General features: G+C 48.2%; 1 protein-coding gene across 5 annotated transcripts in view; it reads left to right on the forward strand.

Moving 5' to 3' along the window:
* Positions 1–659: 659 nt before the first annotated feature.
* LMTK3 (lemur tyrosine kinase 3) overlaps positions 660–26,353 on the forward strand; it is a 33,287-nt gene continuing 7,593 nt past the window's right edge. The window contains exons 1-12 of one of the 5 annotated variants that reach the window (XM_083472160.1): positions 670–1,717; positions 5,279–5,412; positions 6,597–6,747; positions 13,174–13,250; positions 14,240–14,358; positions 15,354–15,441; positions 15,720–15,868; positions 17,247–17,331; positions 17,774–17,895; positions 20,256–20,405; positions 22,115–24,570; positions 25,559–25,926. In XM_083472160.1, the coding sequence (XP_083328286.1) occupies positions 1,630–1,717; positions 5,279–5,412; positions 6,597–6,747; positions 13,174–13,250; positions 14,240–14,358; positions 15,354–15,441; positions 15,720–15,868; positions 17,247–17,331; positions 17,774–17,895; positions 20,256–20,405; positions 22,115–24,570; positions 25,559–25,926 (3,987 nt within the window). In that variant the 5' untranslated portion in view covers positions 670–1,629. Of the gene's footprint in view, positions 1,718–4,476; positions 4,654–4,709; positions 4,935–5,278; positions 5,413–6,596; positions 6,748–13,173; positions 13,251–14,239; positions 14,359–15,353; positions 15,442–15,719; positions 15,869–17,246; positions 17,332–17,773; positions 17,896–20,255; positions 20,406–22,114; positions 24,571–25,558; positions 25,927–26,353 lie in introns of those variants that run through there. The other 4 variants (XM_083472161.1, XM_083472163.1, XM_083472162.1 and 1 more) reach the window with 4 other exon arrangements.

The raw sequence follows: 26,353 nt of genomic DNA on the forward strand, positions 1-26,353 counted from the left end.
CATATGTTTGTTGAAGGTGGGTCATCTGAATATTTCTTCTCTCTGATCCGAATGGGAATCTTTCTCTGGGATGCATGAGGCAACATGTATGGATGACCTTGAGAAAATGGTTCTGTGTGACATAAAATACAGTTCATGACACCATGGGAATGGAGTCTAGTCTGCCGTTGAGAAGGAGCAGGGACTTCTCAGTGGCAGCCTCTGAGCTCTGGGATTCCCTCCTACCCATTCTGTGGTTCTTGTTCACACATTCTGCCACCTCTTCCTTCCAGAGGACAGGGAAAAAATATATTTCATTCTGCTTTTCCTGTTTGGTTTTATCTGATAATTATGGGATTCTGGCACCACTGTTTCAGCAGCTGTTTCCCTTTATTCAGTGTTTTAATTTTATTGTTTACGTAACAATTGTTTTCACAGGAATATCGTTTTAAATATTTTTATCACTGTTGGACACTGCTTGGTGGTCGAAAAGCAGCATGCAGCTACTGTAAATAAATACAGCAACACTTCCTATCTACGTGTAAGACATTTTCTGCAAGCATGAAATATTGTGCATGATCTGTTATGTTTGTGTGTGTATGTTTGTGTGTGAGAGACTCTGTTTATGCCTGTGTGTGTGAGAGAGAGAGAGCGAAGGAGATTCTCCTTATGCTTATGTGTTTGTGGAATATGACACTGAATCTGGCAGATGCTCAGCGGCGTAGCACTACTTGTGTGCAAAATATCCACTCCCCTTTTGCAACCCTCTCTGCCTCGCTGCCCTGAACCCCTCTTTTAATCACTCCATCCTTTCACCTTCTTGCTCCTGCACTCCCTACTGCTGCTGCTGCTGTTGCTGCTGCTGCTACCCAAGAGCAGGTCTCCATGGTGATAACACCCCCCCATCCATTCCTGCATCCTCCTCCCTTCAGCCTAAGTGACATGCCCATTGTCCAATCCACAACCCGGGCTGCATGGGAGGGCTTTGATCTCCATCAATTTCTCTGCTACCCGAAGAGCAAGGTTTCCGAAGGGGAGGGGGGAACACCCAGCCTCCTTCCCCCCTTTTTCTCTTCCCCTCTTTTTTTTTTCCTCTTTCCTTCCTTCCTCTTTTCAACTGGGATTTTAGGTTTTTCTCCTTCACCTCTTCCCCACCCCCCTCTTCCCCACACATCTGCTTCCTCCTGTTCCCTCCCCCTCCCCATGTGAGATCACCTATTGTTACAATGGCTTTCTTCGCCCCCCCTCCATCCTTGCCGCCACTTCTCTTCAGCCACCTTTGACTATCCTCTGCCCTCCCCTCCCTCTTTATTTATTCCATTTCCCATCTCCTCCCCTTCCTCGGGCAATGAGAGAAGATGATGCCTGGGGATGAGATCCAGGTAGCAGCCAGCCAAGCGGTCGCACATCCTCCGAAGGATGCAGGCGACACAACGATCTGTTGGGTACCATTGTTCTTGGCGTCTTCGGCTCTGCTCCATCCCTTCTGATGACTGATGACCACCGTGTCTCTGCTTTTCTGTGCATTGCTGGGTGGCGGATCTCTCCCTCTCTCTCTCTCCCTCTCCCCACTCCCCACCCCCCACCCCACACCTACGTCTTGAGACCTCTCCCCGCCTTCCTGATCCATGATCCCAGACTCCCCCTAAGATGCTAAGACAAGGCCCCTTCCTTCTCCTGGCTGCGTCCATGTCGTATTTCAACCCAGAGAAAGCTTTGGCAGCGCCTTCGGAAAACGGTGAGTCTTCTTGGCAGGTTGCGAGGGCTCCCATTCATCTGTGACAGTGGCCACCCCTCCTTGCCTTTGCCTCCCTCGCCTCCACCATCTGTGGCCACCTGTTTGTGTGATGGGTTACCTGCCCAAATCAGACAACCATCCCACTTTCATGTGTGCAAAGCTGGGCACGGCGGCAGGGCTTGCGGGATTTCTCGCTTCCCAAACAGGAGGCTGGCGGTGTTTTCTGGGTTAATAAATTCCATTCCGGAGAGAAGGCTGGGATTCCTGTACAGACCAAATTAATCATTGCTGGTTTTCGTCAGATGCCTATGCCGGCCGTGTTTGCTGGTTGACTGGATTCCCCCCACCCCTTCTTCCTTTCCGACCCTGGCGAGGGAAATTGAGTAGACCTGGAGGGGCTGAAGGAGTGGGAAACAAGAATAGAAGTTATTTGGGGCTTACGAGAACAAATATGTTTTTGTACATGGTGGGGGCCCATGATTAGAGCACAGCAGCAAAGATCTGGGATTAGTGTGTGTGTGTGTGTGATAGAGAGAGAGAGAGAAAGAGAGAGAGAGAGAGAGAGAGAGAGAGAGGTGGGGAGGGGTGGGCGTGAGGTCTGTGGAATCTCGAATATATAGCATGAAGCCACATTTGGTCTGGCAGCCATCTGGAGAGAGCGGCGTGACTCACTATGGATGTGCCCTTGGCACAAGGGTCTAGTGGTGGTAGAGTTTTGTGGGAATTGGCATGTGCTGTGGGACTGCTAAAGTGCTGGGAGGGCCTGAGATAGAGAAGGTACTTGGGGCCCGAAGATAACAGGGGGGTTGTGAAGATGAGCTGAAAGAGAGAGGAAGGTAGGGGTGTGTGCGTAAGGGACGGACAGGTGAAGGGAAGGGTGGGTGGATATGTACTGATGGATCATACAGGTAAGAGTAAGTGACAGGACCTTATCCACTGGTTACCTTCTGCAAAATGGGAGCAATAAAGACTTTCCTCCTAATGTTAGCTTGTGGGGTGTTTACAAGTGTGTGTGTGAGAGAGAGGGTGGGGTGGGGGACAGAGGTCACACCCACATCATACATTTAAAGCATATGACTCCTCACAGAGCTACAATTCCCAGCACCCTTAACAAACTACACTTCCCATGATTCCTTGGGGGAAACCATGCTCTTTAAATGTATAACGTGGCTGCGACCAGAAATTAGGACAAGGGAACATTGCTTGTGGTTTTACTGGAAGTAATTGCCTGGCCTGTTGCGTGAAACAGGATGTTTGCATTGGATCAACTTTTGGTCCAATCCGATAGGGTTCTTGTTTTCTGCGGGACAGAAATAATCACAAAGATTAGTTCCTCGCAGTAAATTCTGAAACACTGCTGGATCAAAAGGCCTGTCAAACAGGCCAGGAGTTTTATCTTCCTTATACCCTTAAAGGACATTCAAAACACATTCTTTTCATCAAAGAATTCTAAGCTTTGTAGTTTACCCCTCATGAGTTGCAGTTCCCAGAAATCCTTAAGAAACTACACTGCCTCAAATTCCTTGAGGGGGAGGGGAATGTGCTTTTAATGTGCTTTAAAGCTATAGTGTGTATGCAGCATTGGACAAATTCAATGTTATTCTTGACAAAGTAGCTAATGAGTTTTATTTCAGGATCCTGTCACCCCTACTGTTCCAACAGCTGGAAAGTTTTTCCCTGAGTTATAATCAAAGCCCTTTCTCTTGCAAAGTCAGTGTGTTCCCTCATGTACAACCCTTCCAATATTTCTCTCTCTTTTTCACCTCTTGTTCTATACATGCTCTGGTGCCATACTGCAGGCTGGTGGGGCTCAGGCTACCATTGGCTTACTTGCCATGATGTCACCCGGAGGGTAGGGTGTCCTGGATTGAGTGCTAAGGAGGCCTTGGCAGACCTTGGACCTTTCTGGCCCAGATGCTTTCTTCTGCACACAAGGGCAGATAAATCCGTAGGGAAACAAATGATTGTTCTAGTATCCCATTTAGGGACAGGCTAATCAAGGCCATTTGGGTGATGTCAGAAAAACAGCTTGATGGGAAGTCCCATGACTTCATGATGGTCTCGGGACAGAAGATGTGACATTTCTCTTTGCTTCACCAACAAAAAGTCTATGGGCTCACCACAGACTGTTTGCCAGGCTTCTCTTAATGTAGGGATTCATATATTTTTCCTGGAAAATCCAGCTGGATTTCCATTTCTGGTATAACTTTTTCCATGTAACCACCCCCAAGCCATTAGAAAAGAGACACCTCCAACTGCAGGCTTAAACTGGTTTAACGGTCATTTCCCGTTCCTACAAAACCCTGGGAATTGTAATTATTTTGGAGGAAGGGGCTAGACGCTTCAGCATCTTCACCAAACTACAGTTTCCAGAATTCTTTTTTTTGGGGGGGGGGGGGGGTTGGCAGTAATGGCAGTTAAAGGTAAAGGTCCAGTCGTGATCGATTCTGGGGTTGCAGCACACATCTTGCTTTATTGGCCGACGGAGCTGGCGTACAGCTGGTCATGTGGCCAGCGTGACTAAGCCGCTTCTGGCAAGCCAGAGCAGTGCACGGAAATGCCATTTACATTCCCGCCGGAGTGGTACCTATTTATCTACTTGCACTTTGACGTGCTTTCGAACTGCTAGGTGGGCAGGAGCTGGGACTGAGCAACGGGAGCTCACCCCATCGCGGGGATTCGAACCGCCGACCTTCTGATCGGCAAGTCCTAGGCTCTGTGGTTTAACTCACAGTGCCACCCACGTCCCTATAATGGCACTTAGAGAGGTATAAAACAGTTTATATAGCCATGGCACTATATTGACTTTTAGTTTTTTCAGTTTTAGATCTGAAAAATACATCTGCACAGTTTCAGTTTAGAGTTCTGCTTCTGAGGCACCAAATGGACAGGTGGTTGGCAGTGAATTGAAAGTGGGATGGATAAAGTAACTGACAGTGAGTTGGTAAAAAGTTTCCATTGGGGAAGACCTGGCTTGCTTATTTACTCTCACTTCCGGATCCTAGCGTTAGGCAGAGTGAGGCGGGTGCCTTAGGTGGTGGATGGTGGAAGACAGGCAATGGCAGCGAGGTGTTGGACAAAGCTGTGTGTACCCTAGGGGTTTCTCTGCACCTCCTAAGCACGTATGCTGCCCTCAGGCAAGGTGGAGGAGGCTAGCCTGTCGCCCGTCTTCAGCTCTCAGGCTGCATATGCACCATGTCTTTAAAGCACATTGAAGGTACATCGATTCCCCCCAAAGAACCCTGCAAATTGTAGTTTACCCCTCACAGAACTATAGTTCCCAGCACCTTTAACATACTGCAGCGCCCAGGATTCTGCGTGAGGAAGCAATATACTTTCAATGTGTGTACAACCTAGTCTCATTTCTTCTTTACAAGTAATAGGAGGGTGCCATCTTGTATTTTGCCTCAGGCAGCGAAAAAAGTTTGGGTCAGCCCAGCTGCTTTGGCAGATTCTTATAAATGCCATATTATGGGTTGTGGACGAACATCGCTTTTGACAAATGTGCTTTAGAGAAAGACCCTGTCCCCTTTCTTCCTCTGCTTCTTGCCTCCCCTGCAGATGGTTTGTCCCAAGGCCGGGCTCCCCTGGCCCCTCCCTATGCTGTGGTCCTGATCTCCTGCTCAGGCTTGCTGGCCTTTATCTTCCTCCTCCTCACCTGCCTGTGCTGCAAGCGGGGCGATGTGGGGTTCAAGGTGAGCCTGGTTGTGGGGATTTGAGGTGGACATGGAATGCTTTGGGGAAGGGATGCTGCTGCTGTTGTTAATTGCTGAAAGGCATTTGTGGCTTGTATTCTGTGAAGCTAAACAGCACCATGGATTGGGGTGTACAGTTTCCTAAGCAAAACCTATAGCCCTCCCACTAGTCCCTGATGGTCAGGGATGATGGGAGGGACACAAGTTCCCCATCCCTCATGTTGGTGAGAAGACCTTGTACCAGCAGTTAACCACATTGGGCATTTCCTGTGGGCCCCATTACTCTAAAGTGCTCCTCACCAGCCTGATCTGCTGCCCACCAGCTCACCACTGGGTCCAGCTCCACCCCATAGCAGCTGGCTAGCAACCTCCACCTCCTCGCTTGGGCACTGAGAAAGGGGCCAAAGGGTCCTTCTTCTCAGATTCTGGCATTCTTGGTGTGATGGCTAGGCATTGCCTGCGCCAGTGCGGTTTGCTGTGATAGCTAAAAAGGCTTTAAAAAATCATTTATTTTTTTGAAAAAGTTAAAAATAATAATCATAGACTTGTACAGTTGGGCCCAAGAGAATTGTCTAGTCCAACTCTCTGCAATGCACGATTCTTTTGCCCAAAGTGGGGCTCGAACCCACAACCGTGAGATTAAGAGTCTCATGCTCTTATTAACTGAGCCGCAAGAGTAGAAAGGAGCGCCAGAGGTCAGTCCTCTGTGTTTAAAAAGTCTTTCGAGCCACCATGGCAAACCGCAGAAGTGACGGCAGAGGCATTCTCCAGGCCACCACATCACCAAAATGCCTGTCTCTAAAAAGGATGTCTTTGGCCCTTTCTCAGAGCCCAGGTGCTGAGGGAGGTGCCAGCGAAGCTGTTCTTGTAGCCGTGAAGAATGTTTTTAGACAGGATTAAGAGAGAGGTCAGGGCGGAAGGGAAGAGGAGGGCGGCAGTGTTGTCCCACATAAAGGGGAAGATCAGGTGCAGCAGGGGTAACTCTGGTGATGGTGGTGTTGCATTGGCCATGCCAAGGTCCCCATTAAACCTGGCACCAGCCCTGTTGGTGGGTTCTGACGCTTGGGGATGGCAAGGCCATGGGGAAACACTGAGGTTGCTAATTCAGGCAACAGACTGGGAAAGAATGGGGCAACCAGCAGAATATCTTATCATCCTTACACTCACCTCTGCCCACCTGGTAGGAATTTGAGAACCCTGATGGAGAAGAATATTCTGGAGAATACACACCACCTGCAGAGGAGACGTCCTCCTCTCAGTCTATCCCGGATGTCTACATTCTGCCTCTCTCAGAGGTCTCTCTCCCGTCCTCCAACCAGCAGATGCCCAAAACAGGTAAGATTCATTGGAGAGGGCATGCATGCACCTGCCTGTCTCTTTATTTGCTGATTTGCTACTGGGTTAGGTTCAAGGAACTTGTGTTTATCCACAAAGTCCTAAACAACTTGGGCTCAAAGTGCCTTGGGCACCACCTGATTCCTCATGCTCCACCTTGATCCCTGGGATCCTCTGATGGGGCCCTTCTGGTGGCTCCCCATGGCCCTAGGGATCAGTTGGCCATCTCTAGGTCCCAGGCCTTTTGTATGGCAGACCTTGCCCTGTGGAACTGCCTACAAATGGAGGCTTGGCAGGAACCATCCCTCTCTTCCTTCAGACGTCGTTTGAAAACTTTTTCTTTTACAATATTCCCCCCTCCCCTCATAGCCAGCCAGTATTTATTGATATTTATTGCTGTTATTATGGCTCTTCTGATTTTACCCTTATATGTGTACTCTGTGGGAATGTTCTGGGGTGCAGGAGAGGATATATTGTGAGATTATATCCTAATCCAACTTGTGCTAACAAGTTCCCAAAATATCAGCAGAGTTTATATACATTCCCCTTTAAGTACGCAACGGTAACGTGTGCACAGGTTCGCTAGAACCTCTATAATAATTACTCTGGTAATTTCCCCTTTGTTCCCTCTTAAAATACAAGACACAACACAGTCTTTATAAAAGTATAAAAGAGTTTACTCACGATCTGTTCACAATATGATCCCAGACGGCAGACAGGCTTAAAAAGGTAAAATACACTTAGAATCTATCTTATAGGAAGATAGCCCTCTCCTCTCTTGGCTGAGAGCCAAGAGGGCATCCTGCTTCTTCGAAAGGTGATGGCAGAGAGAGAGAGAGAGAGAGATGGCTGCCTGCCCTGTGCTTTTATCATTTACCTGCACAGGTGAGGCCACACCCACCTCTAGTCACATGTGGAGGAAGTCCATCCCCAGGAAGTTTACCTGCTTGCTGGACAGACATCCCCACCATGTTCTAACATGTACACTCTAGGAATGTTGTCATTGACTGCTCCTGTGTTTACATCCCACATACCCCTTCTCAGGCAATACAACATATACAAAACATAAACAACTTTATTCAACCACCCAGAGTCCCAGCTTGACACGTAGATTCTGGAAACTCTCTCTTGGTAGGGGTTTCGTCAGGATGTCAGCAGTCATCTCTTGAGTGCTGCAGTAGGATAGCTCCACAAGTCCATCCTGGATCATCTGGCGTATGTAGTGGTATTTAACCCCAATGTGCTTTGTTCTGGCCAGGAACTTCTCACTCTGCGTCAGCTTCAGGCAACTTTGATTGTCCTCAAGCAAGCTGACAGGCCCTTTTCTCACCAACCCAAAGTCCTTTATGAGTTGATCAAGCCAGGCGATCTCTCTGCAGGCTTCTGTTGCTGCAACGTATTCTGATTCTGTGGAAGATAATGCTACACAGCTCTGTTTATAACTGCCCCATGCAACAGGTCCATCCCCAAACATGAAAACATGACCACTTGTTGATTTATAATCAGCATTATCCCCAGCCCAATCAGCATCTGTATACCCAACCAACTTAGGGTCTTTGACGGCTGGTAACCTTAATTTACAATTCATGGTACCCTTCAAATATCGCACCACCCTCTTTACACCTGCCCAATCATGCTCAGTGGGAGAATTCACTTTTCTGCTAAGAATCCCCACAGCATTAGCCAAGTCAGGTCTACATGTGGTAACTAAATACAAAAGTTTACCAATCGCCGACCTGTAGTCATTGTTGTCTGGCAACTGCTTCGAATCCTGCTGATTCTTCAGGAAGTCAGTAGCCATCGGTGTAGCAACTGGATGTGCGTCTTGCATCTGCATGTGCTCAATTAGCTCGTGGATCTTCTGTCTTTGGCTGAGAAGAAATGAGCCGTCCTCTTCTCTTTCCACCTGGATCCCGAGGTAGTACTGGACATCTCCTAGCTCCTTGACCTCCACCTCCTTGCTAAGGTGTTTTACTATCTGTGTATAGTCTTTCTCACTTGCTGTGGCAATAATCAGATCATCAACAAATGCTAGGATATATGAGAATTGTCCATTATTTGACTTACTGTACAAGCACTTGTCAGCATCGCCTTGCTTGTACCCAAGTTGCGTCAGCATTTTATGCAACTTCTGGTTCCAGGCTCTGGCAGCCTGTTTAAGTCCATAAAGTCCTTTCTGCAGCTTGCACACTAGATGTGCCTCATGTGGTTTTACAAAACCTTTGGGCTGCTTCATGTAAATTTCCTCTGAAATCTGCCCATGTAGAAAGGCGGTAGCAATGTCTATGTGTTTCACCCTCATTTTCTTGGAGGCTGCAATGCTTAAAAGCATTCTTACGCTGCTGTACCTCACAGTTGGTGCAAAAACTTCATCATAGTCTTCACCAAAACGCTGTGAAAATCCCTGTGCCACAAGTCTAGCTTTGTAGCGCTGCACTTCTCCTTCTGACCCCTTCTTAACCTTGAAAACCCATTTACTGCCAATGGCCTTCTTACCGGGAGGCAGCTCAGTGAGTGTCCAGGTCTTGTTCTGATGCAGTGCATCCATCTCCTCCTGCGCGGCCTTCCTCCAGAGACTGGCGTCTGCAGCTGGCATCTCCTGTATCTCTTCCCAAGTGGAAGGTTCCTGTGGAAACGCCGACCCTGCAAGGTAGGACAACCGTACTGGTGGGACACCTTTGTTGGTTCTGGATGAGCGTCTGACCTCTGGTTCTGCGACCGCATCAGCTTCCTCATCCTCCTCCAACGCAGGCATGTCCCCATCCGAGTCCTCATCTTCGTCTCTGGTGCCGCCAGGGTTCTGGTCCTCTGCGTCTTCTGGTGCGTTGCCTGTAGGGGGCGCTGTAACACTCGAAGGCAGATTATTACTTTGTGGGGTCTCAAAAGGGAAATATACAAACTCTTGAGTCCTTTCTGACTCATCTGAAGAATCCACAACAGTGTTCTTAGTGTCTACTTTTCCATATTCATCAAAATAAACCGCATGGTATGCATTCGTCTTTCCAGTTTGTAAGTCCATAATTCTGTATCCTTTGCCTCCAGAAGCATATCCCACAAGGATACCTGCTTTTGCTCTGGAGTCAAGCTTGTGTCTGTGTTCCTTGGGCACGTGGAAGTAACACGGACTTCCAAACACACGTATGTGCGACAGATTGGGAGCTTTCCCATGCCAAAGTTCAAATGGTGTGCGCTCTGCACCTTTAGTTGGCAGTCTATTCTGCAAATAGACCGACGTGTACACTCCTTCGGCCCACAGCTTGTGTGGCAAACGTGCATCCTTTAGCATGCACCTTGTCATGTCCATAATGGACCTAAACTTTCTCTCAGCTATGGCATTCTGCTGTGGTGTGTAAGGAATTGTGGTTACGTGTGCAATTCCTTCCTTGGCCAGGAGAGCCTGCATTTCATTTGAGCAGTACTCACCTCCATTGTCGCTCATTAACACAGCTGGAGCTCTCTGGAATTTGTTCTTGACCATGGCAATGTATTCCTGGAGCTTCTCCACTGTTTCACTCTTCTCTTTGAGGAAATATACAACACAAAATCTTGAAAAGTCATCCAGAAATATTAAAATATATCTATTCTTTCCCAGTGAGGGAACATTCATGGGTCCACATATGTCAGTGTGCACTATGTCAAGCACTTTGTTGCTTCTTTGTTCTGCACAACGTGGAAATGAAGGTTTTACAGCCTTCTCAGTAATACAGCTTATGCACTTTGTTGGAGCTTTGTTGCTCTGCTTTACCTGCAAACCTCTTACAAGATTTCTTTTCTGTAGATCCAGAATGAGGCTGGCGTCCCTGTGTCCTAGCCTTCTGTGCCATAAGTCCAGATCTGCTTCATCCTTCTGGCTGGAATGTGCCACTTTTGCAGACTGGTTCTCTGAAAGATCAAGCTCATATACACCATTTATTAGCTTTGCTTGAGCAAACACTTTGCCATTTCTAGTCACTTTACATTCTCCATTTCCAAATGTGACCTGGAAACCTTTCTTGTCCAAAGTGGACACGCTGATTAAATTGCAACTCAGCTCTGGAACATATAAAACTCTAGAGATTGTGTTCTCAATGCATTCATTGTTTATATTGCATTTCAGGCTCATGGAACCTGCACCTTTTGCTTTAACAATGTTGCCATCTGCAATCTCAATTTCAGATCCTTCTTCATCATTTATCTCATTAATCTCATTAAAATAGTCCCTTTTATATGAAAAATGCGAACTGGCACCTGAATCTAAAATCCATTTATTACGTTTATTTTCACGATTCTGGACAGCTAAGTTCCTTTCTTGCAGTAACCATGTGCATTCACATTTCCCCTTCTTTTCCCCTTTTGGCTGAAAGGGGTGGGGTTTCTTGGCTTTAGGAGCTCTGCAGTTCTTTGCAATGTGTCCTTCTTTGTTACAATTGAAGCAAATCACTTTCTTAGGGATCTCTTTGGACTTTGTAAATTGCCTAGATGCATAACTGCTGTCCTTGCTTCTAGCATTTCTCACTGGAGATTCAGCTCTATCTCTGCATTCTTCTTTTAAATAACCAATCAAGTCTTTAAAAGTCAGACCTTGTCTATGAGCCATCAAACTTACAAATGCGCCAAAGCGTGGTCCAAGTGATGATAACAAAAATGCTATTTTTGTATCCTCATCAAAAGCTTTGGGAGTCAAATCAATTCTTTGAATAATCTCAGTAAACTTGTTGATGTGCTCTGTGAATTCCTCTTTTGAATTCATCCTCAATCTGGTTAATTTACACACCAAGTTTCTGAAGCTGTTTATGCTAGATTCTCCATATACGCGCTCAATATCTCTTAAGATTTGAGATGCATCATCTGTACTATTAATTAATGATAGCTGCTCATCACGAAGTCCACTCAAAATTATGTGTCTAGCTTCGCTGTTCATGCGTTTCCAAGCACTTATCTTGGCTAAATCTTCCACAGTCGATCCCGTGGGTTGAGGCTTTAAAGCTTCCAAAATGTGCTTATAATCTAAACATGCTATCAAGCGCTGCTTCCAGTGCATGAAATTGTACTCATTCAGCACAGGCATTCCTAGCTTTGCATCACTATCAAAAGCTGCTCTAGCCATCTTAAAATCCAAAATTTGAAAATTCTTCAAAATTTCTCAAAATTTCAAAATCAAAATCTCAAAAATCTCAAAATACAAAACAATTCTTCACTGCCTTGGGTCACTGTGAACTCTGAGGGAAGGGGGGGGGGTTGCTTAATCCCCACTGCACAATGGAACAAAGGACCATGTGCTTACCAGGAAGTTAACTCAGAAAAATACTACTCAACTCAAAATCACAATCCAATGCAATCCTTCAAAAATACGCAGAAATATGCAATACTGGGGCCACTAACCCTTTGTGGGAATGTTCTGGGGTGCAGGAGAGGATATATTGTGAGATTATATCCTAATCCAACTTGTGCTAACAAGTTCCCAAAATATCAGCAGAGTTTATATACATTCCCCTTTAAGTACGCAACGGTAACGTGTGCACAGGTTCGCTAGAACCTCTATAATAATTACTCTGGTAATTTCCCCTTTGTTCCCTCTTAAAATACAAGACACAACACAGTCTTTATAAAAGTATAAAAGAGTTTACTCACGATCTGTTCACAATATGATCCCAGACGGCAGACAGGCTTAAAAAGGTAAAATACACTTAGAATCTATCTTATAGGAAGATAGCCCTCTCCTCTCTTGGCTGAGAGCCAAGAGGGCATCCTGCTTCTTCGAAAGGTGATGGCAGAGAGAGAGAGAGAGAGAGAGATGGCTGCCTGCCCTGTGCTTTTATCATTTACCTGCACAGGTGAGGCCACACCCACCTCTAGTCACATGTGGAGGAAGTCCATCCCCAGGAAGTTTACCTGCTTGCTGGACAGACATCCCCACCATGTTCTAACATGTACACTCTAGGAATGTTGTCATTGACTGCTCCTGTGTTTACATCCCACATGTACTCCGCCTAGTTCTATTTTTATGGAAGTGTGGATTATAAATTTGTAAAAATAAACAAATCACTGACATTTCCCACACCAGCTTGGCCCCATATAGATGGCAGAAAGGCTAGAGCAGGAATGGGGAGCTTTTGGTCCTTCAGACACTGTTGAACAACAACCTCTGGCCATTTTCTGTGTTTGCTAGGGCTGATGGGAATTGTAGTTCAGCAATATTTGGAGGGCCAAAGATTCTCCATTCTTGCCTGGAATGATAGGTGGCCTACAAAGGGAGAAGCAGCGCTCATTATATTTGCCAGGAAGCTGGTACCATCCTGCCCCATCAGCTGCTGCTGCTAGCTTATGTCCCAGTAGCTTGTCTATTAACTTTTGAACGTGGGGGGGAACAAAGTTGGGAGGTTCATGCTCAAGTCATCAGGTCATGACATTGACTTCTGTTACTGCCACGCTCTGTCTCTCTTTCAGATCTAGTTAAACACTTGGGACTCAGCAGACAACACCTCAGTTATTTGCAGGAGATTGGAAATGGCTGGTTTGGAAAGGTGAGCAAAAGCTTGTTGTTGGGGATGTGTTTTTTGTTGTGGGACCCAAGGTTCTTTCCTGCGGGCTCCAGTTTTATTCTCAGGGAATATGAAGAGCCACTGTAAGTTTAAAAATAGCAATAATTTGAAATATTATTATGCAGCTAACAACAACAACAACAGAGTAACAGGACACTTATGTAATGCAGATGCACAAAATGAAACAACAGTAAATAAAACAACAACCATGGTTGCATCCACGCCATATATTTTAAAGCACATGGCTTCCACCAAAGGATCCTGAGAAGTGTAGTTTGTTAAGGTTGCAGGGAATTGTAGCTCTGTGAGGGGTAAACGACAGTTCTGCAGATTCTTATGTCCTTTAAATGTGCGTTAAATGTTCTCTAACTGTGTAGTGTGGGTGTGACCAGTCAATTGCACAATACAGGAAAAATAAATAAATCTCAATATTGGGTGGAAAGGATAAAAGAAAACCTACAGCCATCTTACATTTAAATAACCAGGATCGAGAAGGTCCTCTCTCTCCAGTTGCCACCTGCCCAAATTTAGATTAGAGGGACATAGAGAGAAGCCTTCAAAAATGAACAGAAGGTTCAGTGAGTCTTGTGTGGTAAAAGGCGGTATTCGGACACAAAGCTGGGTAGGGCTTTATAGGTAATTACGAATTACCTTTGAATTGTGCTCAGAAATGAACTGGCAGTCAGAGTGGCCCTGTAACAACTGGCGAGATGTGTTCTGTTTAGTTGGTTCCAGGCTGCATACATATCCCTGGCTTAAATCGCTCCCAGGTCATTCTTTTTCTGAACTCTGAAGCTAGTTTGGAAGAGAAAAAAATGGATGTGCAATGTTTCATAAGAAACGATAGGATAGATATGGATCATGCCCAATGTTGTGTGGACACCGCTTCCCTAAACCAGTGGTAGGATCACACTGGATGGGAGCGTGTGTTCACAGCTCTGGTTAGTAACCGTTTCCCCCCCGTTCCACAGGTAATCCTGGGTGAAATATTCTCAGATTTCACCCCTGCACAGGTGGTAGTGAAGGAGCTACGGGTGAGTGCTGGGCCACTGGAGCAGAGGAAATTCCTGTCAGAGGCCCAACCATATCGGTAAGAAGCAGGAGAAACTGAAGCGGGAGGAAGAAACAAGGGGCAAAATATCCCCATATAAACAGCTACCTTATTTTGAGGCGGCTGCTGCAAGAGCTAAAGCTGTCCATGATTCCAGTAAGTGTTATAACTCATGCCAGTCTCCCCAGTAGCCCATCATCATGTAATAGGCGAGACTCCAGTAACACAATTGCAGTCGTACCTCGGAAGTCGAACAGCTTAATTCCCAAACGTTTTGGCTCCCGAACACCGCAAACCCAGAAGTGACTGTTCCGGTTTGCGAACTATTTTTGGAAGCCGAACGTCTGACGGGGCTTCCGCGGGTTCCGATTGGCTGCAGGAGCTTCCTGAGGCCAATCAGAAGCTGCGCTTTGGTTTCCGAATGTTTTGGAAGTCGAACGGACTTCTGGGATGGATTCCGTTCAACGTCCAAGGTACGACTGTACTCCCTGCTCTAAATAAGAAAGCCTGGCGGAACATAAGAAAAGGGAGGAGCATAGGAAAGAAGGAATCTTTTTAAAATGGATTTATACTCAACCCAGTCGAGCTTTGTGTTAAGTTGTGGGTGAACATATCAGACGACACAGCGATTCTTCAAACAGCTCTTGTTTATTCAGAGGCCAGAACAGAACTGAACTGAAGGGTTCAGCCAGCCTGCTTATATAGAGCTCCAGTACAACGTAACTGTAACAACTTTCTGTAACTATCCAATCACTGAACATTACTTTCGATCCCTTATTTGCATATGTGGACCTGAACTATCTACAGTATCCCCCTGCTGGCCCAGGGTGAGAACTTCAGTACATAACACTTTGCTTACTTTGGAATGTAGTGTCAGCTCTTTTTAATTTTATTTGCTAAAATGCAGTTGGAGTACACTTTCAGCCCTTGAAAACTGAGCAGAAACAGGTGCCGCCTCTTTGTGATGAATGGAGCAAAACCTTCTTTCCCCCTCCTCTTTCTGCCCTTCTCTCCATCCCCCCACTTCCCTCAAGAAGCCTCCAGCATCCAAACATATTGCAATGCCTCGGCCTGTGCACAGAGACCATCCCTTTCCTTCTCATCATGGAATTCTGCCAGCTGGTAAGTATACTTAAGCTGAGAGATGAATTTGGGTGGGAAAACACAAAAGGAATAGATTGCTCTTGCCAGGGGTCCAAACAGATCGCTGTGGGCAGTGGTGGGGAAGGTTCTCCTAACATCACTCCATCTGTTTGGCCATAGCTGCCAAGTGTCCCGGAAAAAAGGGACATTCTGTTTTTTCACATGAGGTTGGGGAATTTGCTTGGGTCTATAGGAAACTTTGTGCTAGCTTCGCTGACTTCGCTCACCAACCCTTCTCTCGCCCTGTGTTCCTCCAGGGAGATCTGAAACGTTACCTTCGAGCTCAGCGCAAAGCAGACGGGATGACCCCTGACCTGCTGACCCGTGACCTCAGCACACTACAGCGCATGGCTTACGAGATCACTCTGGGAGTGCTACATTTGCATAAAAACAACTACATCCACAGGTAGACCAGAGACCATGATCCTTGGGTTTTTCAGGAAATGTTGAGCTGTACGGAGCTGTGTATGGTTTAAGCTCTGGAACTCAAAGGGTTTTGCTGATGAATATGAATTTTAATGATTTGAAATGTAGCGGGCCATACTCCAGACGCGGGTGGCGCTGTGCTCTAAACCACCAAGCCTCTTGGGCTTGCCAATCAGAAGGTCAGCTGTTCGAATCCCTGTGATGGGGTGAGCTCCTGTTGCTCTGTCCCAGCTCCTGCCAACCTAGCAGTTCGAAAGCACACCAGTGCAAGTAGATAAATAGGCATCGCTGTGGCAGGAAGGTAAATGGCGTTTCTGTGCACTCTGCCTTCCATCAAGGTGTGAGGTTGTGCCAGAAGTGGCTTAGTCATGCTGGCCACATGGCCTGGAAAGCTGTCTGTGGACAAACGTCGGCTCCCTCGACCTGAAAGTGAGATGTGCGCCGCAGCCCCATAGTCGCCTTTGACTGGACTTAACCGTCCAGGAGTCCTTTACTTTACTTTTACTTTACTTTACTTTACCTCTGAGAGGCAAATTCAGTCCAGGTGAGTATAGCTTGAGCAGGTCGGGGCAGAAGAGATGTGTGAACCCGCCTATCTGCTGAGCTCTTCTGCTGAGGCCTTACTCGGAGTGTCTCACATTTGAAGATGAGGGGGGCATCTAAAACAGGACTTTTTCTCTGGTGCCACCCAAAGTTGGGAATGCTTTGTTGTCATTCAGCAGAGCAGTTGTAACTGGGGTGGGGAGTGACAGGTAAGGGCAAATTTTGTCTATCTTCATCTCAGCCTATCTTGTTTTTCGTTTGTTTTTAAACCCCTCCATAGGCTTCAGGGGTGGGAGATTAACTATGCCAGCACCAGGCTGGTATAGCTGATTAGCTTCATTCTGGGATTTTTGAGGGGGATGGAGAGGCTTTGTAGCCAGGGCCATTCCTGCTCTGCCCGCCCCTGGCAAGAATGCATCATTTTACCAATGGAATTACTGCTTTACACCATGGGATTTCCCATGGCATCCAGGGGACACTTGGTTTGGCTGCCTGCAACTGAAAAACTCCTATCCGCCCAAAGAAGGCCACGTCTTTCCCCCTCCCTATCTCCCTCCAACCAGTGGACCTGGTCTTGTAATGGTGTCCATTACAATTTTTTTCTACTGATTCCCCCCCCCCCCATTTATCCAAGCTCTTGGTGGCACCTGATTAGTTAGTGCTGTTCTGTTTAGTTTGGGCCAATTGGCTGCATTAAATTAAATAAATAGAAAGGGAAAGCTGGTGAAGAAAGGTGCTCTTTACTCTCTCTCTCCATCCCCTGGCCCGCCCACCTCCAAGCCACCCTTACTGGGTATTTTTCTATCCCTCCCTAGTGATCTGGCCCTTCGGAACTGCTTGCTGACCTCTGACCTCACAGTGCGCGTTGGAGACTACGGCCTGTCGCACAACAACTACAAGGTGAGGGGCGGGGCCATCCATGCCACAAGGCCCCTGCAGGTAGATTGAAATGTGTTTGCCTGTTTGCCTGTGTCTGGTGACATCAGGTTTTTTTGGGTGATCCTCCTGCATAATTTCCAATCAGCACATATATAGTAACTTTCTGCTGAAATCCCTTTTGCTATCACAAAGGATCTGGTTTATTTTTGTCCTGCTTTTGTTGTTCTGTAGCCCCTCTGGGCAGCGGTAAGGGGGTAGCAATGAGGAAGCACCACAGAACAGTTAATAAAGCAGACGAAATCCATCAGTAAATGCACCAATATTGTGTCAGGGACATATTGTGGAATATACCCACAGAAAGACACCTGCTCCGAAAGGCTCAACGCCCCTGTTTTCATCTGTGAAGCTTTGGAGAGTCTGCATCTCCAGCCCTGTTCCACCCATTCCTCATATCTGTTTGTAGGAAGACTATTACATCACTCCGGACCGGCTCTGGATCCCTTTGCGCTGGGTTGCCCCGGAACTGTTGGATGAGATGCACGGAAGCCTCATTGTGGTGGATCAAACCAAGCAGAGCAATGTCTGGTGAGTTGCTAAGAGCCACTCACACCCCACGCACCTGTGCTTGAGGGAATTCACAGCGCAACCCTATACAGCGGTACCTTGGTTCTCAAACTTAATCCATTCTGGGAGTCCGTTCGTCTCCTGAAACCATTCAAAAACCAAGGCGCACTAGATGTTTGGCTTCCGAAAAGCGTCCGCAAACCAGAACACTTACTTCCGGGTTTGCGGTGTTCTGGAGCCGATTTGTTCGGCAACTAAGCCGTTCGGGAACCAAGGTTTGAGTGTATGTCTGTTCAGAAGTAAGCACCACCAAGTTTAACAAGGCTTACTCCCAGGTAACTGTGCATAGGATTTCAACCTTAGTTTGCATTTTTGCACGCCTAGATCCAATTGGGCTAGAGCTGAAACAAACTTGGTTTTAAAATCCTTAAGGGAATGCTCCGAACTTTGCTTACAAATATTAAAATTTATATCCACGATGTTCAGTGGTGGGGAACCACTGGCCCAGTGGGCCTGATTAAGCCCAGCAGGCCTCATATGACTCATGAGGCTGTTTCTGCTGAGTCATGAGCATCTGCCCTATGTCAGGTGTAAATATGTAGTAATGTGGGGTTTACAAGCACCCCACGCCAGCTGATCTGTGCTTTTGCAAAAGCTGATCATCAGTACTTTGCCTGGCTGTGTGCCTTCAAAGCACATTTACAGGCACTCTTTGGTGTCAAACCATACCTGCAAACTTGACATTTTCCCTCTTCATTTGCAAGTGCAGTCTGACTGCAACCCTCCCTGTAAAGAAACTTCAAAGGGCATTCTTTGAAGATGTACTGTCAGCCTCAAACAGCTGATTGGCGCTAACACCATTCCTTCAAAGGAACTCACTCTCAGTATCCATCAGCTGATTGGTGCTGAGACTGAGCCTTTTCCAAGTGGTTACCTGATGTTATGACATCAGGTGATTGACAGGTGGGCACCCACTAGTTTAAAAATTGACCAGCAGGGGGTGGGGGGGGGAGAGATAAGGGATCCAGCTGGATCCAGCTCAATTCTGGCCTAGTTGATTTGAAATTTTAAAATAACATGTCTAGTTTATTGATGCTCTTTTGGTTTAGGGATTTTGTGAGAGGCTGGGAGCCTTATTGCTGTTTCACTTCTGCTCTGATTTCTGGTTGTGTTATTTTGTTGTTGTGTGCTGCTGTGTGATAATGTACGGTCGGCCTCTCTGTGGTCCCACTGAGAGAAAAAGGCAGGAACAAATACAAGAAAACAAACATACACATAAATAAACCAACCCAGGGCATAGAATTTTCAATCTGGTGTGTTAATACCTTATATTATTTCATTTAACACTCTTAGAATAATTTATTGTTAATGCCCCTCAAAAACCAACGTTTGCAGTCTTGAAATTTCAGACTTCTTTTTTTTTTAAGGGTTAAATTTGTATTTTCTTTGTACAGGGAAAATGGTGCCTAGTGCTACCTGTACCACCATATAAGCTCTCGATACTGTCGTGTTCCTTTACATCAGGTGTGAGGAAGCTCTGGCCCTTCATATCTTGCTGAACTACAGCTCCCATCACCTCTGACCATTGGTCATGCTTGCTGGGTCTGATGGAAGTTGTAGTCCATCAGCATCTGGGAGGGAGGGCAAATTTACCACTGCTTTACCCCTAAGGAGTGAGAGAAAGGGGAAGGCTGTAGTGTTGCAGACATTTAGGAAACGTACTATGTGTATTCTCAGAGACATCTTAATCTTCAGCTGTTCTAAGACTCAACCCTAGGTATTGTACTTCAGTGATAGAGCCTCAGCCATAGGAATCAACTCCTAGGGGCTGAGGTCCCTTTGTCCACTCCCAAATAAATTATTCTAAGAGTAAATAAATAAACTGAGGGAGCCCTCAAATAAATTGTTTGAGGACTCCCTCAGTTGATGGGCATTGCCATTCAAATGGTGTGTGATCAATTATGTGGGGTGGGGCTTATCTGGGCCCCCCAAGATTTTATTCAGGTTGGCACCCCTGGCTCTGACTCGCATGCAGAAGCTATCAGGTTTGAACCCTGGTGTCTCCAGGTGAGCCTGGGAAAATCTCCTCCCTGACACCTGCTGCCAATCAGACTAGAGGATACTGAGCTAGATGAGCCAATGGTTAGACTCCATATAAGGCAGCTCCCTGCTTTCCTGAAACAAATCCCTGGGCTGCCATTTCCTTCAGTGTCTGGGCTGGGATTCTTGGTTTTGTGGGGCTAAGCAAGAAAGGGTAAAAGGGGTGGGGTTATAAGGCCTCACCTATGGCACCTGCAGTGATTTTCTTCTTTGTTTTCTGCTTGCACTTCTCTGGAGTCCATAGTTCTGGGCTTAATCTCTCTGTTCCCTTTGTTTGCCAGGTCTATGGGCGTGACCATCTGGGAGCTTTTTGAGTTTGGCTCCCAGCCTTACCGCCACCTCTCTGACGAGGAAGTGCTGACCTTTGTCGTCAAGGAGCAGCAGATGAAACTGGCCAAGCCACGCCTTAAGCTTCCTTACTCTGACTATTGGTGAGTTGACTCTCCTCTTCTCCCTCCTGCCCCCCATAAGGGAAAAAAAGTATTTGTTGTCCAGGACTCTCTTCCAAAGAAAGCAAGGCCCACCAGCTGGGATACCTTCTTCCCGAGTCTCCTCCATCCTTGACATCTGTTTGGTGCCTCCTGAGCAGCAAGTGACTTGGGAGTAGCTGCTGCCCTGTGCATTAAGATTGTTCTTGTCCTCCTAACGTTCTTTCATTCTTCCCTCTCTGTGTTCCTCCAACTATTCCTCCGCCTGCCTGCCCATTTCCCTCCCTGCACTGTCATTCTGCCAGGTCTTCCTCTGATTGTGTGACGTACCTTTTCCTTGCCTGCTCTTCCAGCTGCACTGGTGGTCTGTGAATCAAATTCCCTCCTTCCAGATTTGTATTTTCAGACCATTCTTCTGGCAACTTTTCCAGTTGGTTGTCTGTTTTTTGGGCTATGGATCTCCTTTTGGATGTTGTTCATATCTGTATAAGGACATATCTACACTACAGGCTCACAGTGGTGCCTTGCAAGACGAAAAGAATCCGTTCTGTGATTCTCTTCGTCTAGCGGTTTTTTCGTCTTGCAAAGCAAGCCCATTGACGGATTAGCGGATTAGCGCTATTAGCGGCTTTTAGTGGCTTATCTGCTGATCGGATCAGCTGATAAGCGGCTTAGCAGCTTAGAAAAAGGGGGGGGGGGAGGAAAAAAACCAGCAGGAACTCGCAAGACATTGTCGTCTTGCGAAGCAAGCCCATAGGAAATTCGTTTTGCGAAGCACCTCCAAAATGGAAAACTCTTTCGTCTAGCGAGTTTTCCGTCTTGCGAGGCATTCATCTTGCGGGGCACCACTGTATTTGTAACTTTTATTCAATATTAAACAAAGTTTTATATAGCGAAGAGAGAGAGTCCCCACCATCCCAACCACAAGACGTATGCTCGTGAGTAGGGATGGCGGGAGAAATCAGATTCAGTTCACATTTGAAGGTGAATCTATCGCACTTTCCTGAAACAATATGTGAACTGAAACGCAGGCATCTTTTGAAGTTTGAACTTTTGCGATGCAGTTCTCCAGCCAAACTATGTTTTACAAAATGCACATATTAAGAAAAGCTGTGCCTAAAAGTGAATGTATTCGTGAAAATAACACACAAAAATACATCATAACTGGGGGGAACGCTTGGCGAAAATGTGTATATTAGGCATAAATTGCATTATGAAACATGAGTGTATTAGGAGAAATTTGCACCAAAATGCTGATGATTTTTTGCGAGGATTAAAAAAATATCAAGTGATGTGGAAGTGGGGAAAACTGAAGACTGGAAAAATGAGAAATTCCAACTGTTGCCTTTTCATGTCTGCTTGTTGTTCTGACTGTGTCTGCTAAGGCTTCCAATTGGCTTTCCGACTGTTCTCTGCCCCACAACCCATCTCCTGACAGTTTCTCCACATATCACTGCCCATTCTAGTACTCATGCCCCCTTTAGCTTCTGCCTCTTTTTCTGTCTCCAACTCTATTCGCAGTGCCTGCGACCATCTTTTCTGCAACTCTATTATTATTATTATTTAAAAATGTTCCCGTTCCCTATCCCCACCCCCAACTGTTCTCTCAGGCTATCTCCCCCCCCCCACAACTGTTTCCCCCCTCCTGCTCCTATTTCTGCCTGTTTTTCCGACTGTTCCTCTATCCTTCCTCCGTCCCTGCCCCGCTGCAGGTATGAGGTCATGCAGTCCTGCTGGCTCCCGGCTTCCCACCGCCCAACCATGGAAGAGCTGCACTTGCAGGTGAGCTACCTGTTGAACGAGCGCTCCAACGCTCAGGCGGAGGAGAGCTTCGAGTGGCGCTGGAGCGCCCTGAAACCCAAGCGGCCCTCTTCGCCGCCCCCGGCCTCCTCTTCTTCCTCGGCGTGCCACCGCCGCCCCTCGGGAGAGATTTCGGCCTACCCGTTGCTGGACGGGTTCCACGGCGGCGACATGGACGACATCCTGACGGTGACAGAGAGCAGTGGGGGGCTGAACTTTGAGTACATGTGGGAGAAGGCCCGCCTGGGGCGGTGGAAGGGCCCTGCCTCGGCACCGCCCGACTACCCCTCCAGCAACGGCGGGCTGGCAGTGCCGGGCAGCAATCCTTTCTACGAACAGGCAGCGCAGCGTGGGCACAGCCTGGAGACACCCAGCGTCGTGCCCGTCATCAGCGCCCGCAGCCCTTCGGTCAGTAGCGAGTATTACATCCGCCTGGAGGACCATGGCAGCTGCGAGGGGCCTGTCTGCGCCCCCAGCCCTGGATCCCCACCCCAGCCTCTCTTTCCCTCGGATTGGGACTCCCACGGCGCCCCCTACCGGCCGCAGGAGCAGCCCAGCACCAACCCCTTCTTGGCCGGGGGCGGCGGGGACAGCAACCCCTTCCGCGTAGATGGCGAGATCCAGGAGACGTCCCTGACCGAGACCCCGACGTCGGGGGGAGAGGCGTTCCTAGCCGAGTCCCTTCTCACAGTGTACCGTGAGCTGGAGGACCAGCATCGCAGCTGGGATGCTGAGATGATGGAGGAAAGAGGGGCAGGGGAGACGCTGGCCGGGGACCCCTCGGAGTTCCAGGGTTCGCCCTCGTGGGAACAGGAGCCGTCGCTGATGGAGGACCAGAGCTCTGGCAGCAGCACCGACGGGGGCGGGAGCAGCATCGGGGGCGGGCGCCACAACCTCCTGCCGTGCCCGCTGTGCACCCGGGCACGTTGCACGTGCGCCATCCCTCGGGGGGACATGGTGAGTGGCTGGAGCAACCACGGGCCGCCCCTGCGGCGCCCTCACCGCGACAGCTACGGCACGGAGGACGACTCCTCGCTAAAAGTGGAGCGGGGTTCCCTTTCTGACTGTCCAATGCTGCCCCCTAGAGACTGCGATGGGGATGGCGGGGAGCGCAGAGAATTCTACGACCCGCTGATGGGCACGGCGGTGAAGACCTATGAGCTCCAAGACTACCCGAAGCAGAGAGGCGGGGGGAGCGCTCGCCCACCTGGCTCGCCCTTCCCGGCCCTGCCATCTGGCTGCTGCAATGTGATTGTTCCGGTGGAGATACCACCATTGTCTACTCTAGCCGAAAGCAACGATGAGGAGACCATCGCGATCCTCCCGGAAGTCATTGATGGATTCTCCACTGGCCCCGTGACCTTAAGCCTCTCCCCCGCGGTACCAGATCGGCAACGGGGAACGCTGGACTCAGTGGATTCCTTGGACATTCCTTCCAACACCAGCTCCTCGGATGTCTGCAGCCCAGCATCCCACTACTCCTCTCCAGGGCAAAAGTTTGGTGACAGCGGCTATGAAACAGAGAGCACTTTCTCACCCGAGTTCATCTTCAAAGAGGAACCGCCACCACCACCTTCTGGAGAAGAGGAAGAAACAGAGGCAGAAGAAGATTCCGGCAAACTCCCGACAGCATCCATCTCTCAGTCCACTAGTGATCTTACCTTGTCAGTAAGTGAAGAAGGGGCGGAGCTAGAGGAGGAAATAGGGAGGAGCCTGGGGCTAGCAACACCTCACCGGGACTCAGCCTACTTCTCTGACGGGGAGGGAGAACCGGCTGAGGCACCGGCTGCTGCTGGGCCTGAGGGCAGGAAGTCCACAGAGAAGGTGACGGTAGACGGAGGCTTTGTGGTCCAAGTGTGCAAGGAGCAGCTGTTGGTCACACTGCAAGAGAATGTCACACGCAACCTACTCTGTAGTCAGAGTAGGCTGCCGACTCTGAGGCTTTCTCCAGCGGCTCCCTTGAAGGAGCAGGCTGTTCTCAGGCTGTGGACCTTAGAGCCAGAGGAGGGGAAGGAGACGGAGGAGGAAGAGGCCAAGAAAAGCCATAATGGAGATGCAACGGACTCCCAGTGGCCAGAAGGTGTGGAAGATAAAGTGGAGGAAGAGGAGGAGGAGGAGAAGAAGCAGCAGCAGCAAGAAGAGGGAAGAGGAGATTCTGAAAAGTTGCCGTCAGAGCTGGAGGAGGAGGAGGAGGAGAAAAGGAAAGAAGGGGAGATGCCAAGCCAGATGGAGACCCAAAGTGTAGCAGTGCCCATCGTGGTCGAAACACAGGATACTGCCCAGGAAGACAGATATGTAGCAGCTGAGCAGCCCAAAAAGGATCAGGAACCTGGCGTGCCTGCGAACCAAGCCAGTGAGGATATCAAAGGTGAGGGTTCCATCTGTGATTGGTGTGGAAGTAAGAACAAAGGGTTGGGATGTTCCTAGAACAAACGGGGGAAGGAGAAGCCAGCTGGGGGACGGTGGCTTAACCTATAGTCTAATTGCTGATTGGCAGTTACACCGCGTGTCTTCAAGCCCATCAGCTGATCGGCGGCACTTGCAAAGCCCTGTTGTGCCTTTGTACACGTCAACAATCAGCTGATCCGTGGGCCCTTGCAAGTGGTGCCCACAAGCACTGCCTCGCTATGTCTTTCCCTGCCTCACTCCTGGCACCATAGATGATCTCAGGAGTAGGGCAGGTGGGTGTGGCTTAACAAAAAATGTTGCCATTGGACAAATGGGAAGACCTGCCAGAATTAATTAGACCCACAGGTCAGGTTGTGTGTGTGTGTGTGTGTGTGTGTGTGCTGTTTTGGATGCTAAGGGTATCTATGTGCAAAAACAATCAGTATCATAATGTATTCATATAAATCTGTGGTGTGGCTGCATTAGGGAATGCATTTGTGTACAGTATGGTAATGCTGACAAGGAGAATACTAATAACAACAACTTTATTTATACCCCACCCATCTGGATGGGTTTCCCCAGCTGCTCTGTGCAGCTTCCAGCAAAATATAAAAACATAATCAAACATGAAACATGAAAAAATCCTGATACAGGGTTGCCCTCAGATGTCTTCTAAAAGTTGTATAGTTCTTTATCTCCCTGACATCTGATGGGAGGGCGTTCCACAGGGTGGGCGCCACTGCTGAGAAGGCCCTCTGCCTGGATAGATACATTTGGGTAGAAATTCTAGGGACGTGTTCTTAATGAAGTAACCCTCTCTTTCTGTCTCTCTCATCCCAATCCTTCCATCCTCACCTTGCTTCCGTACCATTTGGTCTTCTTGACTTCTGAATCTTGGCTCTTTGACCCAATCACTCCTCCCACCACCTGGCCATCCTTCCATTTTGACGTCTGGCTCTTCCCTCCAGCCAAGCTCTCCCGCTTATCTCTGTCGCTTCCCCCTCTGGCCTTGCAGACGTTCCCCCCGCTTGGCGGGGGAAGGAAAGGGCCCTTCTGGGAAGGAGCGGCTTTGGGGGAGGGTCCAGCGCTGGGAGGGAGAGAGGCTTCCATAGCGGCAGAGGATGAGGAGGAAGATGATGAAGAGGAAGAGGAAGGAGGCCTGGCTGGAGGCAGAGGGCGGGGTGTCCCCATTGTGGTGAGCGAAAGCGATGACGCCCGTAACTTGCGGGGCCTCCTCAAGTCACCACGCTCAGCTGAGGAGGCGGCGGCTGAGCTCGACCGTAAGCGGAAGATGGTCTCCTTCTATGATGATGTCACCGTTTACCTCTTTGATCAGGTGAGCTGCCAAGAGCACCAAGGTTGATGGTGTGAAAGTTTGGCCACAGTGAGGTGAGAAGGGCTTCTTTCAGTTCCCTCCTCTGTCCTCCTCCCCTCAGCCATCTTGGCTCTACTCCCCTCTTTCTGTTACTACTCCTATTTTGAGGTGTCTTCTTACTAAGCACTCCACACTTAAGCTCCCTTGTCTACCCACAGAGCATTCACGCCCTCTTGGACCTGGTTTAATCCAAGCCATACTGACCTTTCACTTTCCCTCACACAAAGTGTTAGCCAACATTCCGTAGGCAACAGATTCCTAAATAGTTCAGCGAGTTAGTGAATATTCGGTGATATCGAGCAATAGTGGAAAATATATTATGCACAGGTAGCAGGCAGCAGCCCATATTTAATTGTGGTAGGAATGTCAGAAACAAATTGAAAGTGGG

The sequence above is a fragment of the Podarcis liolepis genome (assembly GCF_965112155.1).
Source record: "Podarcis liolepis genome assembly, chromosome: 13".
Taxonomy (NCBI): Eukaryota; Metazoa; Chordata; class Lepidosauria; order Squamata; family Lacertidae; genus Podarcis; species Podarcis liolepis.